Source organism: Rhinoderma darwinii, chromosome 9 (assembly GCF_050947455.1).
Source record: "Rhinoderma darwinii isolate aRhiDar2 chromosome 9, aRhiDar2.hap1, whole genome shotgun sequence".
Lineage (NCBI taxonomy): Eukaryota > Metazoa > Chordata > Amphibia > Anura > Rhinodermatidae > Rhinoderma > Rhinoderma darwinii.
Genome location: NC_134695.1, coordinates 103,624,875 through 103,648,201, shown reverse-complemented (window position 1 = coordinate 103,648,201; position 23,327 = coordinate 103,624,875). Strand labels below are relative to the sequence as shown.

The 23,327-nt window shown below is 42.2% G+C and overlaps 1 protein-coding gene across 3 annotated transcripts; it reads left to right on the top strand.

Moving 5' to 3' along the window:
- Positions 1-1,543: 1,543 nt before the first annotated feature.
- Positions 1,544-22,830, top strand: FBXL8 (F-box and leucine rich repeat protein 8). Of its 3 annotated transcripts, none has more exons than XM_075837150.1 (3): positions 1,544-1,592; positions 12,652-12,829; positions 21,274-22,830. In XM_075837150.1, the coding sequence occupies exons 2-3, from the start codon at positions 12,678-12,680 to the stop codon at positions 22,271-22,273; spliced, it is 1,152 nt and encodes a 383-aa protein (XP_075693265.1). In that variant the 5' UTR covers positions 1,544-1,592; positions 12,652-12,677; the 3' UTR covers positions 22,274-22,830. The 3 variants fall into 3 exon arrangements, with proteins under 3 accessions (XP_075693265.1, XP_075693264.1, XP_075693266.1); XM_075837149.1 differs by lacking the exon at positions 1,544-1,592 and adding an exon at positions 2,539-2,703; XM_075837151.1 differs by lacking the exon at positions 1,544-1,592 and adding an exon at positions 10,099-10,148.
- Positions 22,831-23,327: the final 497 nt, after the last annotated feature.

The window sequence follows — 23,327 nt, the reverse complement described above, 5'->3', positions numbered from 1 at the left end:
CATGCCCTATCTTCGGGCGCTTCCGCCTCCGACCTCCCATTGACTTCAATGGGAGGCAGGAGAAAGCGTATATCTCGCTGTTTTATGCCCGCGGCGCTCAATGGCCGCGGGCAAAAAACGGCGCGATAATTGCCGCGAAAATCGGCGTGCAGGGAGAGGAATATCTGCCTCAAAGTTCCAAACGGAATTTTGAGGCAGATATTCCTCCCCCAAAATACTCCGTGTGAACATAGCCTAAGGATTGTTTCATATACATTCTTTAATGGATTGTACAATAAAAAAAATAAAATAAAACAATTGTGTGTCTTCAAGTTTAACTCGGGAGTATCTGCATACACTTAGGCCGAATTCACCCTTTTTCACGGTTCCCAGTAAACTTGGGCCTTTCGAGGGATTCGTGAAAACAGACGAAAATAGGACCTGTTCTATTTATTTTAACGGTACCGTTCACACGGTCTGTTAAAACACATGCGTCGATGTGACGGCCCTTGTTTTAACGACCATCACACGGACTAGATGTGCGCTTGTCTGGTTCGGCCTCGGGCCAGTTTCACACAAACCTAATACAAGCCTATTTTACAGCTGCAATTTCTGACAAAACCGCGGGTCAAATGACCTGAACTAATAAGCGTCATAGGTCCTTATGATCCGCTGTTAGATTGGGTCAAGTTTTGCATTTGTGATATGGGTAAAAAAATGTGCCCGTATTACTCTACTGTGAAACTGCCTTTGTGTAATTGGTATAACAAACACTTGCAGGGTCTGCTCACATCTTGCAGCTGCCTGCCCCCCTCCCCAGTATATTTTGCATGCTATGGTACTATTGATTGTGTCTGAACCACATGATTTGTTGTCTGGGTGACCACCACTGGAGTTTATGTATGAGCATGTACTGAAGTCACAGGACGTTCCGCAGTTATCCGGGTTCTTAAAACTGGTGGCCTATCCTTAAGACAAGCCATCAATGTTAGATCGGTGGGATTCTAACTGTCGGTACCCCTGATCAGCTGTTTGAAGGGGCCGCAGCACTCGTACCGACGTCGCATCCTCTTCATTGTTTACATGGTTCTCCTCTCCATTCATACTTGCATGCGCCGTTACATTTGTAGCAGTCATATAAGTTATTGCACCACTGTTCCATTCAGGTGCAGCCCCTTCAAGCAGCTGAACGGCGGGGGGTGCCGACAATCGGACCACTACCAATCTTATATTGATGGCCTATCCTAAGAATAGAACTTCAGTTTTAATAACCCAGATGAGCCTTTTAAAGGGGTTCTCCACCCCCTAAAAATTGCTTCATGAGGGCACAAAATTGAAAAAGAAAAATGCAATTTTAAATGTCTCACAGTTCCCACACCCCTGTTCATCGGGATCTGCCACTGCTTTATGTTGTCCTCGTTGAGCCATGGCATGTTGGTTACCGGCACAACAGGGCACTGGATTATATGTCTGCGCAACAATGACAAAGGGGTCAAAAACCTCTTAAAAGCGCTAAAATGGATTTCCATGGTATATTTCGTGATCCTACGGTTTTTTACAGGAAGGATCTGTGTGTCTTGGCTCTGAAGCTGGAAATTCTCTGCTTTCTCCAGGTTAGAGCCTTCATTTGATCCTAGTTATTATTATTATTATTATTTCTGTTTGGGGTTTTTTATATTTATGAATTCTGTATTTAAATTCTTCTTCTGAGACCTACTGTAAATATTAGTATGGGTCGCATCAGTGATGTTCAACCTGACCGATTATAGCGGCCTTAGGACTTGTTCACAAGGCGTTCAAAAAAACAAACAAAAAACGACATGTAAACGTTACAAAAAACGCAAGTGTTTGAGAAGAGCTTTTTAAAGTACAGGCATTTTTTACGCCTTTTTTTTACGTGTTTTTGGCGCGTAATTAGGATTCCCATTGACTATGGGAATTAGGCGCGTTTTTGACCTGACGCTTCTTTTTTTACACCGTGTATTTAAACGCACGTGTAACAAAAAAAAACGTGTCGTAGGCACAAGGCATTTTCTCATTGATGTCAATGGGAAGCTTAAAGCATGCGGCAAATACAAGCCGTGTGAACAAGGCCTTAGATGTGGCCGGGTCAGAACAGGGAGTTGGTCTGTATAAAACCCCTTTTAATCCAGAAGCAGAAGAACCAAGAGAATTATTGTGATTAAAAAATGTTTAATTATAGTACTTAAAGGAACGCCTTGGTCAAAAATTAGCCCGCACATGGCTTTTATTTGTGTTCCTTACTCTGACATTGTATAATCTTTAGGCTTCCTGTTTTTTTTTTGCTTTGTTTTTTTGCTTTTACCTCATATTTTCTGCATTGCTGCATCAAGTGGCCGCTATCTCCATGACTCCATAACAATTGAGTCCGCTGCATGTTTATTAGCACTCCTTAGATAGACATCAGTGGGCGGGGCCACACAACTAAGTCCCTCCCATGCTGGGCAAATATAAACGATGCGTCATGGAGCCCAACTGACCTAAAATAAGGGGTTTATACGTTTTTCATGTCCCGGCATCCTATCGTCACCGGCGTCCTATTAGTGGCCTGCAGGGAGTAGTTATCATTGTAAAATTGTGATTCTGTTTGGGTATATTTCCTATACTGAATCCGAAGTGGCTTTGGACAGCACGGCTCTGTTAACGACAGCACAGGCTTCAGTTGCGGCCTAGTAGGGGGATCTCTGTAACGGCACCTTTCAGGTAAATGACACTTTGGGGGCTTGTAGAGCGACATGACTGACCAAAACGGAATTTTTCGTTTTTGGCTGGAGTGACCGTTTGAAGTTTTTATGGCTTCCTGAAGGTTCTTTACCCTTAGGGCAGATTTACACGAACGTGTAATACGTCCGTGCAACGCACGTGCTTTTCACACGCCTCGCATCGACCTATGTTAGTCTATGGGGCCGTGCAGACAGTCCGTGATTTTCACGCAGCATATGTCCGCTGCGTGAAACGCACGACATGTCCTATGTTTGTGCGTTGTTCGCGCATCACGCACCCTTTGAAGTCAATGGGTGCGTGAAAATCACGCGCACCACACGGAGGCACTTCCGTGGGACGCGCGTTTTTAACTCAACAGCAGTCAAAACTATGATTGAAAAACGTGCTTTTCTGTGTACAAACATACTGAGTGTCAATGATGGCGGCTGCGCGAAAACCACGCAGCCGCGCATCATATGGTGATGACACACTGAGTTGTTAAGTGCCTTTTGCGCGCGCAAAACGCACACGCTCGTGTAAATCTGCCCTTATGTGTTAGTTTTATATACGACCATCCGATAATCCAGAATATTTGATCATCAGGCACCTAGCCAGTCACACTGATGCAGATAAAAGGAATAGTGGTATAATTAAAGGGGTTGTCAGATGTACTGGTCCTGTCCTTGTTCTTTTTGGCTGCTTGGTTGAGCGAGGAGGGTCGGTGGGTGGGGGGTTTATTTTGTGTATGGTTTTGTGTTTGTTGAAAATGTTCAATAAAAAGGATTTGATTAAAAAAAAGGGGGTTGTCAGACTTTGAACATTGATTGCATATGTAAAGTACACTATATGGACAAAAGTAATGGGACACACCTCTTAATCATTGAATTCAGGCGTTTCATTTGGTTCCATTGCCACAGCTGTATAAAATCCAGCACCTTGCCATGCAGTCAAACATTTGTGAAAGAATGGAGATTGCGAGCCAGACCCTCTCCTCCAACATCAGTGTCTGACCTCACAGATGCTCTTCTGGATGAAAGGGCAAAAATTCCCATACACTCCAAAATCTTGTAGAAAGTCGTCCTATAAGAGTGGAAGCTGTTTTAGCTACAATGGGGGAGGGGGGGGGGGACCAACTCCATATTAATGCCTATGGATTTAGGATGGGATGTCATAAAAGCTCCTGTAGGTGTAATGTCTAGGTGTCCCAATACTTTTGTATATACAGTGGATATAAAAAGTCTCCGCACCCCTGTTAAAATGCCAGTTTTTGTCATGTTACAAAGTCAGTCCAAGATGAATAATTTCAGAACTTTTTCCACCCTTTGTCCCCTATAATCTGTACAATTCCATTGAAGAACAAACTGAAATCATTTAACTGGTTGCCGACACAGGACGAGTATGCTCGTCCTGAGCGGCGAGTACTTCGCACATTAGGACGTGCATTCTCGTCCTGTGTGACAGCCGTCTGTGCGCGCGATCAAGAGCGGGGCAACGGCTGTAATACACAGCCACGGCCCCGCTCTGACAGCGGAGAGGAGAGAAACATCTTCTCTCCGCCGTTAACCCTTTGAATGCCGCGATAAAAGCTGATCGCGGCGTTCAAGGAGAGGGGACTGCACTTTGATCGCGTCACAGAAGAGAACTGTGATGCGATCAAAGCCCATAACTCGTATGGCCAGACAGCCCATGGTCCATTGAAGGACCCCCAGGGCTGTCTGAACATATTTCCTGTTAGGGCATAATGAGGTATGCACTAACAACTGCCTGTGTACAATCAGTGCACAGGCTAATGTACTAGCATATAGATCTATGCCAGTACATTGCAGTTACAAAATAAAAATCAAAATGATAAATCCCTTTATGGGATTAAAAAAAAAAAAGTTAAATGAATGTAAAAAAAAATGAACGATAAATAATAAGTAAAAAAAATACACAAATACACTTTTTTTATAATAAACAAACTTTTTAAAATATAAGTCCCAAAACATTAAATAATATAGACATATTTTGTATCGCCACGACCGTAACAACCTGTACAACAAATGTATAGCATTATTTATGATCGGTGTATGGTGTAAAAAAACAAATATTAAAACTGCTGCCGAACTGTTTTTTTTTTTTTCCTGCATTTTCGCCAAAATAAAAGTTTATAGAAATTAAACGATAATGTATTTGTACCAAAAAATGGTACCTACATAAAGTACAACTCGTCCCGCAAAAAACAAAGTCTCCTACAACTGCGTCGTAGAAAAAATAAGAGTTATGAGCGTCGGGATGCAAAGAGGGAAATCTAAAAAAATTGTTTTGTCCTCAAGGCCAAAATTGTCCGTGTCCTTAAGGGGTTAAAGGGGAAAAATAAAAATAACAAAACTACAATAATCTGGTTGCATAAGGGTATGTTCACACGACCAAGTTTCAGACGTAATTTGGGTGTTTTACGCCCCGAATTACGCCTGAAGAAACTGCTCCATTACGCCGACAAACATCTGCCAATTACTTTCAATGGGCTTTACGATGTACTGTGCCGACGACCTGTCATTTTACGCGTCGCTGTCAAAAGACGGCGCGTAAAAAAGACGGCTCGTCAAAAGAAGTGCAGGACAGTTCTTGGGACGTAATTGGAGCAGTTTTTCATTGACTCCATTGAAAAACAGCTCCAATTACGTCCATAATGGACGCCGTGGAAAGCCCGAGTACAAGCAATTATGTCTGAAATTCAGGAGTTTTCGTCTGAAAACCGCTCCGTAATTTCAGACTTATTTTGCGCTGTCGTGTGAACATACCCTTAGTGTGAACACCCTCTTCTAATTGGGGAAGTGATTGTGTTCAGAATTAGCCGATCACATTTAGACCCATGTTAACTAGTAGTCAGTACACAGCTGCCATTATTTAAAGATTCTGAGTGCCCCGAATAAAGTTCAGCTGTTCTGGTAGGATTTTCTTGACATTTTCTAGGTTGCATGTGACCGCAAATGCCATGGCCCGTAAAGAGTTTACAACACATCAAAGGGATCTGATTGTTGAAAGGCATCAGTCAGGAGAAGGGTACCAAAGAATTTTCGAAAGCATTAGATTTACCATGGAACAGAGTGAAGACGGTCATCAAGAAGTGGATTACATTTGGCACAACAGTGACATTACCAAGAACTAGACGTCCCTCAAAACTTGATGAAAAGACAATACGAAAATTGGTCCCGGAGGCTACCAAGAGGCCTACAGCAACAATAAAGGAACTTCAGGACTTTCTGGCTGGTACTGGTTGTGTAGTGCATGTGACAACAATCTCCCATATTCTTCATATGTCTGGGCTGTGGGGTCGGATGGTAAGACGGAAGCCTTTTCTAACAAAGAAAAACATCCAAGCCCGGCCATGTTTTGCAAAGACCTCCAAGTCTGCCAAAAGCATGTGGGAAAATGTGTTCTGGTCTGAAGAGACCAAGGTTGAACTTTTTGGCCATAATTTCAAAAGGTATGTTTGACACAAAGCCAATACTGCACATCACCTTAAGAACACCATACCCACAGTGAAGCATGGTGGGGGCAGCATTATGGAGCATGGTGGAGGCAGCATTATGGGGCACGGCGGAGGCAGCATTATGGAGCATGGTGGAGGCAGCATTTATGGAGCATGGTGGAGGCAGCGTTATGCTTTGTGGCTGTTTTCTGCAGCTGGAACTGGGGCTTTAGTCAAGGTGGAGGGAATTATGAACAGTTCCAAATATCAGTCAATATTGGCACAAAATCTGAAGCCTCTGCTAAAAAGCTGAAGATGAAGAGGAATTTCACCTTTCTGCATGACAATGACCCAAAGCAAAACCTCCAAATAACAAAAGAATGACTTCACCAGAAGAAGATCAACGTTTTGGAAAGGCCCAGACCTGAATCCCATTGAAAATCTGTGGGGTGACCTGAAGAGGGCTGTACACGGAGATGCCCTCGCAATCTGACAGATTTGTAGCTTTTGCAAGGAAGAGTGGGCAACAATTGCCAAGTCAAGATGAGCCATGCTGATAGACTTCTGACCAAAAAGGCTGAATTCTGTCATAAAGTCAAAGGGTAATTCAACAAAGTATTAGTTTAAGGGTGTACAGATGTCCGACACCACATTATTGTAGTTTTTGTTATTTTTATTTTTCCCCTCTAAATGATTTCAGTTTGTTTTTCAATGGAATTGTACAGATTATAGGTGACATACAGGTGGAAAAAGTTCTGAATTGATTAATCTTGGACTGATTTTTGCAACATGACAAAAACCTGGCATTTTAACAGGGGTGTGTAGACTTTTTATATCCACTGTATGCCAACTATGTGGTATCAGTGGGGGTTGGACTGATTGGACCTCCACTAGTCATTGAATGGAACTTGGCTGCATTCTCAGACACGTTGTGGAGAATGGTGCAGTGTCAATGTCCAGCTCATTTTTATTGATTTTTCTTCACAGAAACAGCGCCACTATTGCCTATATGCTGTGTCTGGTATTGCAGCTCAGTCCAATGCACTTGAATGTTTTTCGATAAAAAAAACCCTTTAAGTTATAGAGCATGTTCTCATTTTCTTCCTTGTAGATGCATCACCGGTGATTTATATATTACCTTTATTTAATATTGCTTTGAAGTTCTGACACCCTCCTCCGCTGTTCTCTGTCCTGGCTAATGTGAGAATGTAATGTTTATATCTCCAGTATCCACAGAAGAGAACAAAGTGGATGTTACAAACCCTCAGGTTGAATAGGACATGGACTATGGCCAAACAGAAGGTCGCGGGCAGGGTAACTATTTTTGAAGGAGTCGTGAGCTGATACTACTTACTCAAGGCAAACGATCGTGAGATGTTCCGTAAACTTGTGACCGGATTAAAGGGACATACAATTTGTTCTGCTATGGATAATGTATCAAGTGAACCTCACCCAAGTATAAATACAAGCACTAGGGAAGCTTTTTGTCTTTTTTTATATCTTTAGATTTATATCCAATACTGTGCCTACTGCTGCCCCTGTACTGTGCCTACTGCTGCCCCTGTACTGTACCTACTGTGCTGCCCTCAATACTGAGGAATCCTGCGCTGTCGCCTCCCACCAAGCGGTACTGCTGTCCGCAACGTCCAGTTGTTCATGTGTCCAATGTGTATCCGCGTCTTTAGGCCAGCAACAGATGTCCCTATAGAGCCAAAATCTGTGCCACACACTGTAGTATTCAAGTGTATACACATCCCAGGGCCAGCAACAGATGTTCCCCAGAACCCAGCCGGTGTTAGGCTGGGTTCACACCTGCGTCGGGTCATTCTGTTTTTCTTCTCCATCGAAGGAGCAGGAAAACTGAAAGCGACGGTTCCATTGCACCACGGACACCGCCGACGGAACTTATTGACTTTTTTTTATGGGTTTGTTCAAGGTGTCCGTGGTTTTGCCGGAAACTATATCTCATCCGGATCTGCTGCGGAGGCCCCTAAGGCTGGGTTCACACGTGGCGGAATTTCACTTAAATTCCGCTGCGGACACTCCGCAGCGTTAATCCGCAGCTGAGCCGTTTGTCCATTGACTTACACTTTAATTTAGAAGTGTTCGTTTAGACGAGGCGTACAATTCCGCTGCGGAGCATAGGCTGCGGAGCGGAATTTGGTGTCCGCAGCATGCTCTGTCTGTTGCGGAGCAGTGGCGGACTCATGGCGGAATTTCTCCATTGACTTCAATGGAGATTCAAATTTCCGCAATGAAGTCCGCAGCTGTCATGCACATGTTATGTGTGCTGCGGATGCGTCTTGCTTTTTTAACTTGACATTTCTTCATTCTGGCTGGACCTATGTATTTCTAGGTCTACAGCCAGACTGAGGAAGTCAATGGGGCTCCCGTAATGACGGGTGCGTTGCTAGGAGACGTCTGTAAATAGTCACTGTCCAGGGTGCTGAAAGAGTTAAGCGATCGGCAGTAACTGTTTCTGCACCCGGGACAGTGACTGCCGATCCCAATATACATGTATCTGTAAAAAAAAAATGAAGTTCATACTTACCGAGAACTCCCTGCTTCTGTCTCCAGTCCGGCCTCCCAGGATGACGTTTCAGTCTAAGTGACGGCTGCAGCCAATCACAGGCTAATAACAGGCTGCAGCGGTCACATGGACTGCCGCGTCATCCAGGGAGATCGGGCTGGATGCCGAAGGAGGGACGCGTCACCAAGACAACGGGCGGTAAGTATGAATTTCTTTGACTTTCACAAGGGAAAGTGCTGTCCCTTCTCTCTATCCTGCACTGATAGGGAGAAGGGAAGTACTTTTACCGCAGTCCGCAGCAGCTAGTCCGCATCAATTTACTGCACATTTTGTGCAGATCCGCAGCAGAATCTGCAACGCAGATTCTGTGCGGCATTGATGCGGACAGTTGCGGAGGAAATCCGCCACGTGTGGTCATGCCCTAACAGAGCTTTTGATGCAGATGTGAACAGTGCCTTAACCTCCTGGGCTTTTCCCACTCATATAATGAAGCACATCTGATACATCTGACCTTGTTCACACATTGCAAATTTTGCATGTATGTTTTAAGCCAGAAACAACCTAAACAGAATATGTAAAGGAAGGCCTTAAAGAGAACCTTTCACCTGCCCATACATGTGCAGCTGAGTGCACCGTGTAAGGCTGGATTCACACGAGCATGTTCGGTCCGTAAAGGACGGAACGTATTTCACCCGCAAGTCCCGGACCGAACACACTGCAAGGAGCCGGGCTCCTAGCATCATAGATATGTACGATGCTAGGAGTCCCTGCCTCGCTGTGGGACAACTGTCCCATACTGTAATCATGTTTTCAGTACAGGACAGTAGTTCCACGGAGAGGCAGGGACTCCTAGCGTCGTACATAACTATGATGCTAGGAGCCCGGCACCCTGCAGTGTGTTCGGTTCGGGACTTGCGACCGAAATACGTTCCATCCATTACGGACCGAACATGCTCGTGTGAATCAAGCCTAATAGGCACGGCTGCACAAACCTTGTCTAACTTTTAAAAAAAAAATGCTATCCTCCGTCATATGGACGTATTAGACGTTCGTGTGAATAAGCCCTTACACGAACACTTCATATCCAGTGCTAATCTGACCTTAGAGGTCGCAGAACAAAAAAATCTGGGGTTCTAGAGCAAAGGTGCCGCGACACTAGTTGTTCAAGGAATATGACGTTCTGACACTTGGAGAACCTGATCATACAGATACCATAGATCCCAGCTAGACCATAACGTTTGATTTCTATGATTATGTCGTCCGATAGTCTAGAATTGGAGGAAGTCCCCAATTTTTTTATTTTTCAATAAGTCCTACAAGTAACGTGGTCTCTGAATCTCTGCACACTCCTGGCTGTCCTCACTATTTGCTGCTGGTATCATCTGACAGTAATCCGCCAATGCCGGTTGATGGGAGGGAGGCAGATCTTATTACAGGAAGCTTTGTCAGTATTGCACGGTGGTGAGTATAAAGGGTGTGTGCCAATGGCTGCAATACACAGGAAATTGTATGCATCTTATATAATCGTGTGCCCGTCTGGTTACGACGTGGCCCTGCAGTAATGTGGCTTACTGTTTATTAACCTTTTACTGACTGTGGTGTGTGCTCTGATTGAATAAAGAATAGATAAAGCTGCCATGATGCTTCATTAACCCTCTGCAAATAGGGTAAAAGGCGGGTGATCGAAATCATTGCCTTTTATAATGATGGAAATACAATGTTTATAGTTTTAAGTATGTCAATTATCAGCAGTTTTTGCTTCGTATTTGGAAGAAAAACAAAGGGAAACAATGATATAACGTTTTACACGTGCCCACGCTCATTTCCCCCTCCCTTATAGTATGTAAAAGTTATATTAATTATATAATGTTGTTTTTTTTAGATCCTGCTCACACAGCTGCAGTTTGTTACAGTGTATCGGGGTGCAGGGATGTAATGGTATGGCAGAGAGTCTCACCATTTCTGCACTTACGTGCCGTTTTTGCTGTGGTTTACCACAATTGTGTTCACAGTTTTGGAAAACTGCATTCGGGGTAAAACATACATTTCCATCATGTCGGCAGCACATACGGTTTACACAGGAATATAGGCTGCCGACAACAATAATATTTTCTGCTGCATAAAAGAGCAGATGACCCTATGAACGAGCGTTTGCGTGTTCATCGGCTGATCGTTGCCCTGTGTACACAGGGCAATAATCGGGAACGAGCATCTATATGAACGCTCGTTTGCCCAATCATTGGCTTGTGTAAAAGTCCCTATAGTGTAGGTAAGAGCCTGAAAGACAGGAGAGAGATTTGTGGTGCTGCTGTTTAGCTTGCCTAGAATGTAACATTGTAACAAACTGCAGCTGCGTGACAGTAGGATTAGGTTAGGGCAGGTTTCAGCCTATAATATTTACACCATGTTTCCATTCACTGACAGCAAACAGATATGTTGGTGGTGAGGAATTTAAACACAAAATATATTAGACACCTGCATAACTTTTCATTATACCGTACTATAATTAAACGGGCTGTCTCATGAAGACAACCCATCCATAAACCGTATTAGGGAATATGGGAGTCCTAGAAGAGCCCCCCCCCCCCCTTCTATGAGTCGGAACAGAGAGACACTCAATTTTTTTCATTACCACATTCTGAGACCGAAGACTTCGTTTTTTTGTTTTTTATTCCGGTGACATAACTGTATGAGAGCTTGTATTATTTTTTGCGGGACGAGTTGTATTTTCTACTGGCATGATTTTGGGGTACATAGAATTTATTGTTTTTTTTTGGGGGGGGGGGAGATAGAAAAAACAGCAATTCCAGCATTTATTTTTGCATTTAAAAATGTATGCCGTCCACTGTGAGGCACACATAATGCATTACCTTTATTCTATGGGTTGGTATGATTTTGGCAATACTAAATACGCATAGTTTTTTTATGCTTTTCTACTTTTGCACAATAATGTTGTGTGTGTGTGTGTGTGTGTGTGTGTTTGTTTGTTTTCTTTCCACTGCTGGACAGTTCAGGTCTTGTCATAAAGGACAGGCTCGCCTTCACAACTAATTTTTCTTTTTTTTTTTCTTTATCTCTTCAATGTGTCTAAACCGAAAACTGAAGCAACAAAAAATCTTAATTACAGATCTACTATTTTGTATCTACAGCCAACAAGCAGATCTATATGTCTCCATAGTGACAGACCACAAACAAACCCTGTGTAGTCTGATCCTGCAGTTATGCTCCCACCTGTCCTACTAACATACATTTTATGGGTTAGCAAGGGAACAGATGGAAGGCAATATGACTACACAGGGTTGTTTGTATTCTGTTACTTAGGAGACATATTGGTTTGCATTAGCGTTGTCGACAAAAAACGGTAGAAGACTATTTGAAAAGTTTCTTCAATTTTAATCTTAGATGAATTAGAGCATTATGTATTAGGTTTATATAGTAAAGTGAATTTTATTTTTCCTTCAATTTGAATGATTTTCTCATTGGAAGATGAACCCAATTTAACATTTGCATTATCCCAAATGGAAAATTTATGTCTGATTGTTGTGAAATTCTACGATTGGAACCAGCAACGGGGATATTTTTTGTCACACTAGATGTGCTATTTATCACGCTGGCCCCTCGGTCTGACCTGATGGGTGTATGGACAATTCTATACACTCAAACTTTACTGTAAGAAACACTTGTATTGTACATACTGTAGCACCCGCTCTAGGTTAACATACACCTGCTCACAAGGTGCCCGTCCTCCGTTATGTAACGTGTGCATAGATCTGTCATGTGAGACCACTCCCTAAATGACGTTCTCCTCTTACACCTGTCCTTTTATGAGCAAAACCTGTTGAGCCATAAACTTGAGCAATCCTCGCTCTGTAGGGCATTACGGAGGGTAGGGACATGCTGTAACCTTGTTTGGTGACGTCCTGTACAAGGAGCACTTATTACCTGGCATTTACTTTACACACAGGTTCACCTGAAACTGGACGAGCCACAATGTCACTACAATGGGACTACATGCCGCAGGAGATTCTTGCACAAATATTTTACTATTTACCTCTTCAAGATCGTCGGGCTGTTTCCCAGGTGTGCCAGTCCTGGGCAATGGCAGTGGCATCAAACTTTGTCTGGCACTACACAGAGATCAGGTAGGTACTGTTGGTAAACCATGAAAAGTCAGTCTTGAGGTATGCAAAACCTGTACCAGCCCTCCCCGACCATCACACATCTTTAATATTAGGCAGATTGACCTATTGGGTCCCACCAGGGCCCTGGTGTGACTGCAAACTCTTAACCCCTATAGTTATGCCCCTGTTTTCCCGGTAGTCCATTGATGGAATACCGGTTGCCCTAAATAGCACCTACATTCTCTATATAGGTTCTGTTTCAAAACCATCTAAATAGGTGGTGTCCTCTGATGGATGTTCCATTAAAAACAAAAACAAAAAGATTCTCAGCCGCCGATTTATGTGAGATAAAGTAATGTGTGTGTGTGTGTGTGTGTGTGTGTGTGTGTACATATGTATATATATAGGCAATTATTTAGTAATCCTGTTGAAAATTAATACAGTCAGTCTCACCCCATCCAGAAACTGCTAACAGGGAATGAAATACTGAATTCATGTGCACAGGGATTAGTATAAAATGATGAGAATTAGGGTAATAAATGAATATAAACACCGTACTGTAGATACTTAGATACATTAAAATGGGTGTAGCTGAAGAAGCAGCGTTTCAGAAGATTGAACTTTCATTAGGCCACATGCACACTACGTGTGGATTTTCCGTGGCAAATCCCAAACATGATACAGTACCAACAAAGTAAATAAGATTTCAAATGATCTCATCTAGATGTTGTAGAATTTTTCCGCACGTAAATTGACCTGCGGTTCGGATTTTACAATCTGCAGAATGTCCATTTATCTTGCGCTTCCATCTCAGAATTATATCTGACAAGTTTAATAAAAAAGTACCAATATCCGTACTTGGTTTTGGATCAAAATTTAAAATGGGCACCTAAAAACGCATTAAAAAACGCAATATTAAGTACAGATTTTACCTGCAGAATTACCTGTGTTTATCTGCAGTTTTGATGCTAATTTTCTGCCTCAAATTCTGCAACGTGTGCGTGCAGCCTTAGGGTATGTTCACACGGCCAAATTTCAGACGTATACGAGGCGTATTTTGCCTCGTTTTACATCTGGAAATACGTCTCAAATACGTCGGCAAACATCTGCCCATTCATTTGAATGGGTTTGCCGACGTACTGTGCAGACGACCTGTTATTTACGAGTCGTCGTTTGACAGCTGCCAAACGACGACGCGTAAAAATACAGCCTCGTCAAAAGAAGGGCAGGACACTTCTTTGGACGTTTTTGGAGCTGTTTTCTCATAGACTCCAATGAAAACAGCTCCAAAAACGGACGTAAAAAACGCAGCGAAAACGGCGTGAAAATGCCGCGAAAAATGCGAGTTGGTAAAAAAACGTCTGAAAAGCAGGGTCTGTTTTCTCTTGAAAACAGCTCTGGATTTTCAGACGTTTTTGTTGACTACGTGTGAACATACACTTAGCCCTCTTGCACACGACCGAGTGCCATTCGGGCCGTTTTCAAGGCACCTGAGTGGCACCCAATAGTTTTCATGGATCCATTCACTTCAGTAGGTAAATCTGGTCCATGAAATTGGACCCGACCAGACTCTCTGATCGGTGGATAGACAGAACATGTCCTATTTTCCATGGCTCACAGACGGGACTCAGGCGGCACACACGGTCGTGTGCAAGAACCTTAAAGAGACTCTGTCACCACATTATAAGTGCCCTATCTCCTACATAAGGAGATCGGCGCTATAATGTAGGTGACAGCAGTGCCTTTTATTTAAAAAAAACGATCTATTTTCACCACTTTATTAGCGATTTTAGATTTATGCTAATGAGTAGCTTAATACCCAAGTGGGCGTGTTTTTACTTTAGACCAAGTGGGCGTTGTACAGGGGAGTGTATGACGCTGACCAATCGGTGACCAATCAGCATCATGCACTCCTCTCCATTCATTGTCAGCGCATAGGGATCATTTTAGATCAGTATGTGCTGTCTTATACTAACACATTAACAATACTGAAGTGTTTAGACAGTGAATAGACATTCCCGGGGATGTCTATTCACAATCCCTGCACTTCGTTACTGTTTCTATGGTAGTTACAGCAGAGGAAGCGTGATCTCGTGAGATTACGCTGTAGATGGCAGGTTACAACGAGATCACGCGTCCTCTGCTGTAACTACCATAGAAACAGTAACGAAGTGCAGAGATTGTGAATAGACATCCTGTGGAATGTCTATTCAATGTCTAAACACTTCAGTATTGTTAATGTGTTAGTATAAGACCGCACATAAGGATCTAGCAGGATCCATATGTGCTGACTAAATGAATGGAGAGGAGTGCATGACGCTGATTGGTCAGCGTCATACACTCCTCTGTACAACGCCCACTTGGTCTAAAGTAAAAACACACCCACTTGGGCATTAAGCAACTCATTAGCATAAATCTAAAATCGCTAATAAAGTGGTGAAAATAGATTGTTTTTCTAAATAAAAAGCATTACTGTCACCTACATTACAGCGCCAATCTCCTTATGTAGGAGATAGGGCACTTATAATGCGGTGACAGAGCCTCTTTAAGTGTGTTGAGAATGAACAATTTCCCAAATATCATACAGGTAAAGTGTTCACCTTAGTAACATAATGTGGATGAAAATGATTTAACTTTATACATGGCTACAATTAATATTCCATATTTTTTGTGACATTATCAAAGTTCTTACCACATAGGAAGCGTACAAGATGGCCACTGCCTCTCTATACAGTTGTTTCTGTATCAGGAATTATACCAACATATGTTTTCTATATCTAGATGGATTTGTATTGAGTGGTCTTTTTACAGGCAAAAATAAGGATATATTATAAAATTAAATTTTTTATTTTTTTTTTACCTAAAAACCTTATGTGGTAAAAGGTACTACACTTGATCAATGCTAGAGAAAGCCGCTGGAATCCTATGTCCTGAACTTTCATATTGCAGAGATTCTCTCCCCTAAAAGCATCGCATTGCACCAAAATATCTTTGGGGAATTTTGTGTAATTTCGTAACATTTTCTGTAAAGTACTAAAGATTTGCGGTTCATTGGACAGAGAATCAGTGGTGAACACGAGATCTCTCAATACATTGCATAATGCTTTGGAGGACAGCTGTCAACGGGACCGGATCAAGATTGGTGGGACCCCCTTCCAGTTTTTACGAAGGAGTAGAATGAGGAATTGTACAGCTATAATACTTCCCATATAATTGTGCCCTAAACTGCCTAAGACCACCATTCAGTGCAAATTAAGCGCAATGTATACAGTGTCCAAATAATCTGGCCATATATTGCCTATATAATAGCGCCACACACTACCCAAGTAACAGTGCTTTAAAAATTCCAGAACCGTCACTTTGATTTAAATGTAAGATGACCTTCTTAAGAAGATGTTTAGAGTAGACTACATGATGGGGTGGTGGAGATTCCTAAATGGTAGAGGTCCCTGGACATTTTTTTTTACCCATAGCCCTGGATATCGGTCTCCAATATCCTTCATAACTCTAAGAAAGGAAGAGCGATTAAGTCGAAAGAACAAAAGAATATTTGTCAAAAAAGTCAACACAGTTCATCATCATGCCCCAAGATTAACCCCTTCCCGCTTTGGCCACTTTTGACCTTCCTGGCAGAGCCTCATTTTTCAAATCTGACATGTTTCACTTTATGTGGATATAACTTTGGAATGCTTTTACCTATCCAAGAGATTCTGAGATTGTTTTCTTGTGACACATTGGACTTTATGTTACTGGCAAAATTTGCAAAAATTTGCATTTTTCTAAATGTATCTGCTTGTAAGACAGGCAGTTATACCACACAAAATTGTTGCTAATTAACATCCCCCATATGTCTATTTTAGATTGGCATAGTTTTTTTGAACATCCTTTTATTTTTCTAGAACGTTACAAGGCTTAGAAATTTAGCAGCAATTTCTCACATTTTCAAGAAAATTTCAAAAGGCTATTTTTACAGGGGCCAGTTCAGTTGTGAAGTGGCTTTGAGGGCCTTATATATTAGAAACCCCCGATAATTCACCCCTCAAAGTATTCAAAATCAGCATTTAGAAAGCTTCTTAACCCTTTAGGCGTTTCACAGGAATTAAAGCAATTATTTATTTTTTTTTGCAGAAATTCATATTTAATCAATTATTTTTTTGTAATACAAAGTTTTAACAGAGAAATGCAACTCAATATTTATTTCCCAGGTTCTGCAGTTTTAGGAAATATCCCACATGTGGCTCTAGTGCGCTAATGGACTGAAGCACCGGCCTCAGAAGCAAAGGAGCACCTAGTGGATTTTGGGGCCTACTTCTTATTAAAATATATTTTTAGGCACCATGTCAGGTTTGAAGAGCTCTTGCAGTGCCAAAACAGTGGAAATCCCCCAAAAGTGATGCCATTTGGGAAACTACACCCCTCAAGGAAATTATCTAGGGGTATAGTGAGCATTTTGACCCTACAGCTTTATTGCAGAAATTATTGGAAGTAGGCCATGAAAATTAAAATCTACCTTTTTTCTTAAAGAAAATGTAGGTTTAGCACATTTTTTCTCATTTCCACAAGGACTTAAGTGGAAAAAGCACCACAACATTTGTAAAGCAATTTCTCCCAAGTAAAACAATACCCCACATCTGTCATAAACGGCTGTTTGGAAACACGGCAGGGCTTAGAAGGGAAAGAGCGCCATTTGGCTTCTGGTGCTCAAATTTAGCAGAATTGGTTTGCGGAGGCCATGTCACATTTACAAAGCCCCTGAGGGACCAGAACAGTGAAAACGCCCACAAAGTGACTCTATTTAGGAAACGACACCCCTTGAGGAATTCATATAGGGGTGTAGTGAGCATTTTTACCCCACAGGTGTTTCATAGACTTTATTAGAATTGGGCAGTGAAAATAAAGACGCAGCTTTAACTCAACATTTTTAATTTGCTCAACAAATAAAGGAAAAACAAGAACCCAAACATTTGTAAAGCTATTTCTCCCGAGTATGGCAATACCCTATATGTGGTCATAAACTGCTGTTTGGGCACACAGTAGGGCTCAGAAGGGAAGGAGCGCCATTTGGCTTTTGGAACACAGGTTTTGCTGGATTGGTTTTTGGGCGCTATGTCGCATTTGCAAAGCCCCTGTGGAACCAAAACAGTGGAAACCGCCCAGAAGTGACTCCATTTTGGAAACTACACCCCTCAAGGTATTCACCTAGGGGTGTAGTGAGCATGTTAACTCGGCAGGTTTTTTGTAGAAATTAGTGTGCACTCTGTTGCAGAGTGAAAATGGGAATTTTTCCAAAGATATGCCAATATGTGCCACCATAACAAGACAGCTCTCTAATTATTATGCTGGGTTTCCCGGTTTTAGAAACACCCTACATGTGTCCCTAATCTTTTGCCTAGACATTTGACAGGGCTCAGGAGTGAAAGAGTACCATGTAAGGGCTTATTCAGACGAACGTGTAATACGTCCGTGCGACGCGAGTGATTTTCACGCGCCTCGCACGGACCTATGTTAGTCTATGGGGCCGTTCAGACTGTCAGTGATTTTCACGCAGCGTGTCCGCTGCGTAAAACTCACGACATGTCCTATATTTGTGCGTTTTTCGCGCATCACATTGACTTCAATGGGTGCGTGAAAATCACGCGCAGCACACGGAAGCACTTCCATGTGACGCGCGTGATTCGCTCAACAGCAGTAAAAACTATGAATGAAAACCGAAAAGCACCATAGTGTCATAATGATGGCGGCTGCGCGAAAAATCACGCAGCCACGCATCATATGGTTATGGCACACGGAGCTGTTATGGACCTTTTGCGCGCAACACGCCGCGTTTTTTGGGCACGCAAAACGCACACGCTCGTGTGAATCCGGCCTAAAATTGAGGCCTAATTTGGTGATTTACAAAGTATTGGTTCACAATTGCAGACGTTCTGATGTGAAATAAATAAAAGAAACCCCAGAGAAGTGACCCCATTTTGGAAACTGCACCCCTCAAGGCATTTATTAAGGGGTGTAGTTAGCATTTTCCCCCCACAGGTCTTTTCCATAAATGAATGCGCTGCGGATGGTGCAAAGTAAAAATTTCAATTTTTCCCTAGATATGCCATTTCAGTGGCAAATATGTCGTGCCCAGCTTGTGCCACTGGAGACACCCCCCAAAAGGGTTCTCCCGAGTATGGCGATGCCATATATGTGGAAGTAAACTGCTGTTAGGGCACGCTGTAGGGTTCAGAGGGGAGGGATCGCCATTTGGCTTTTGGAGCGTGGATTTTGCTTGGTAGTAGTGTTGTTTGGTGTTTTACTGGTATTTCAGTTTATAATGTGGGGGTACATGTAAGCCGGGCAGAGTACATCAGGGGCATAGGGAGGTGGTGTAATAATGGGGTAAAAAAACACAATAAAATGATCCATAGATGTGTGTTACACTGTGACACAATCCTTTATGCACATGCCAGTGTCGCACTGATAAATGTCCTTCCTTATCCCCCCTTTCGTCCACACTCCGCACCTTTCCAGTTTGGGGAATTTTGATGGGAAGTGTTGTCCTGGTATAATACGGGCACCCTCGCTTCCAGCAGATATGTTTGGGCCCTCCCCTTCCTGGTTCCCTAATTTTAGGGCCTTGATAAATTGCCTCTTGAAACGTTCCCCCTCGGGCCTGCACAACTGCATATTTTTCTTTCCTGACTTATTGGAGCCTTAACTGATTACATTTTTTCATAGACATAGTGGTATAAGAGCTGTTTTTTTTGTGGAACAATCTATAGTTTTTAATGGTACCATTTTGGGGTACATGCGATTTTGATCACTTTTTATCCTATTTTTTTTTTTGGGCAGTCAGGTGACCAAAAAACGGCAATTCTGGCATAGGTGTTTTTTTTTTGTTTTTTTTATACAGCGTTCACCGTATGCAGTGAATGCATTATAAATTAGATGTTAAGTTTATTCTGCGGGTCAGTACGATTCCGGCGATACATATTTTATAGCACTTTTTTATGTTTTATAACTTTTTGCACAATAAAATTACTTTTGTAAAAAGAATGTATTTTTTCTGTCGCCAAGATGTGAGAACCATAACGTTTTAATTTTTTCGTCAACAGAGCTGTATGTGGGCTTGTTTTTTGCCAGATGAGCTATAGTTTTTATAGGTACCGTTTTTGGACACATGCGATTTTTTTTTTTAATCACTTTTTATTCCAATATTTGTAGGGCAAAGTGACCAAAAAACACATTCTGGTATAGTTTTATATGTTTTGTTTTTTTTTACGCCGTTCACCTTGTGGAATAAATAACATTATATTTTTATAGTTCAGGCTATTATGGTCGCAGCGATACCAAATATGTATGGTTTATTTATTTTTTTCAATAATAAAGGACTTGATAAGGGAAAAGGGCAATAGTGTTTTATTTTATTACTTGAAACTTTTATTATGTGTTTTAAAACGTTATTTTTTTTTCCCACTAAGGGACTTGAAGGTCCAACTTTCTGATTTTTGTGTTTTTTTTCTAATACATTGCACTACCTATGTAGTGCAATGTATTACATCTGTCAGCCATTCACTGACAGCAAGCCGATTAGGCTTCTCCTCCTGACGGGGCCTAATCAGCTTCCGTACTGGCAGAGCAGGAGGCCATTGTTAGGCCTCCTGTTGCCACTGCAGTCGGCAGCCCTGATTGCATGGCAGGGCTGCCGACCTGCTAGCAACCTCTAAGATGCAGCGATGGCTTTCGATCGCTGCATCTAAGGGGTTAATGGCAGGGATCGGAGCTAGCTCCGGTTCCTGCTGTTACGGGTGGATGACGTCAGCTCAGCTTCTGAGCTGGTGCAATCTTGCCGTCGGCTACGGAAGCCTTTCAGGCCCCGCCTCCATGTGGGGTCTGAACGGCTGCCGTGCTAGGCAGACCGGGAGGCCAGTATTAGGCCTCCGGTTGCCATTGCAGCCACCTGAACCCCTGCAAACTCCTAAAATTTAGCGATCGCTTTTAACTGCTGCATTTAAGGGGTTAATGGTGGGGATCAAAGCTAAAGTCGGTCCCCGCCATTACAGCCGGATGTCAGCTGTAATACTTCGCTGACATCCGGCGATGATGGCACGAACTCAGCTTCTGAGCCTGTGCCATCCATTTGTCGTATGAATACGGCAAAATGCGGGAAGCACTGGCTTCCATGACGTATTCATACGACAAATGTCAGGAAGGGGTTAAAGAGCTGGCAGGGGATGCCAATCTTTTCCAACCTGATGCCATACATATTAGATCGTTGTCAGATCCCGAGGATCAGGGATAAAGTTTGTTTGCTGTGAAAAAGGGGTACGTACTTTTTATGACTAGGTGATTATAAAACCATATCATACATGGAATCATACTGAAAAAATACGTATCAGAATAGTTAGTCTTTTAGTGTATGTATAATCTCTATATGTAACGCGTAATAATTATTTCTAATTGTTAATATCTCCGCTCTGTTTAAGATGGGTTTCAGATGAAGAACTTTTATCCATAGATGGTCTGCAGGATTTTATTGGACAAATAAGACAACTGAAGATTGTGTTCGACCAATCAAAAGAAGCAACACGGGAAAATGTGATCCAAATGCTCATCTGTTTGGCCAAAAAGAGCAAAAAGCTGGAGAGTTTGAACATTGCATGTTGTGGGGAGAACCCATTGTTTTACTCTGGACCCGAGATTTTGGACAGTATCATGGCGTTGTGTCGGAAAGGAAGTCAAATAGACCTCCTCCACATTGACTTAAGGAAACTGCCCTTTACTCTTAGTGATGGCTTCACAAGACTCATAGCCACCGGGAGTCCAAACCTCCGTAGTTTGTACATCAACAATAGGACATTAGTTTGCAAAGTGACTCCTGACACGCTAATGCAAGTATTACGAGTATGTCCTAAATTGACCATTCTAGGGGCCTTCTGTTCTAGTCTTTCTGAAGATGTATTTCGAGAACTGATGAAGCCAGAAAGACCACCCTTTCGCCAAATGGATATTTTGTGTGAACATCTAGACAAGTACACTCTTGCTATTTCTGATGAGGTTTGGGGAGCGCTCAGTCAACGCCACCCCACTCTCTCGGTGGATCTAGAGTTTGACCACACAGTCCCAGCTTGGAAAATTCCAAGAATCTTAAAGCCAAATATCCCTGTGTCCACATTACAACTCAACACTTACAATGAAATGACAAACCAACTGAGATTTGTCAGTACTCACTATACCCTGACTCTGAGGAAACTTGTCATACAGACAACATCCTCAAGTGCTCTCAACTCAAACCTTATTGACTTAGCTGGAAAATGTACTGAATTGGAGGAAATTCATTGCTACTGTGTGGTGGATCCAGATGTGGTTCATACTTTTATAAAGAACTGTCCAAATCTGAAGAAGTATACTCTTAAAGTTGTAAAAGAAAAACATCCTTGGCATGCAACTTATCACCAACCAGCATCAACGACATCTAAGGACTAGAGTAATGCCGACTTGAGTCATCTATAACCATAACAGTCTGATACAAAACATATCTATGTCTGCCAAATAATCTCACTGACCACAGTCTACGTAGCATGAAATCCACTCCAATTAAAGAGCATCAATGTATGCCCAAGGCCTATGTAAGATGTAAGTCACATGCATGCCACATGGATAAAGGTACAGAGGTCTGTCTCTCTAGGCGATGAACTTTACCTGTGGCAAGAGCTCCTGAGCCAGGGAGGGGCATACTTTATAAGTTGATTTGTCCGTCATGCCAGATCTTATTTTGCGCCTCAAATAATTTGTTGGAAAATCAGGTTCCTCAAAGATGATCACAAGATGCCTTCTCCAACAATGTTCATTCATCCATGTATTAATTGAACATGTTTTTAAGCCTTAAAAACCGCATATGTCTTTATTCAGCAGCTATTACAAGCTTTATAAATCCATAAGCAGTGAGCTCCCCCTAGTGGCAGCGGTAGGCAGCCAGAATTTTATAATTTTAAATCTGATTTATTAAAGAAAAATAAGGTGATTTGACCCTTGTAACAAAATGTTGGATTTATTCAAATAAACGTTAGTAAGGTGGTTGTAATTTTGTTTAAGGTCAGGAATTTACCCTTTAACCCCTTTACAATCTTTGACCACCACACATTATACCATTGCACTCTGCTGGCACTATTGTGTATATATTGGGCAAACGACTGGTACTGTTGTGTATGGAGGACGTCAGCTTTTATTGTTTACAGAGGGCACCATGCTGACAGTATTGTTTATGAGGGACATCCTTCTGCCCATTAAGATACTATTAATGGGGGTACTCTGGCTGACATATGGGAGTGTAATGTACTGTATAGTGGGATTATTTATTTGTACATTATGGCTGCATTATTTGTGTACTGTATGGTGGCATATACGTACATTGTTTAGTGAGATTATTAATATATATATGTATGTGTGTGGGATTTTTTTCGTTTATGTTTTATAATCCACGGATCTGGATTACCTGCTTTCCCCCATTACCGTGTTGGAATCTGTCGCAGAGTGCTGC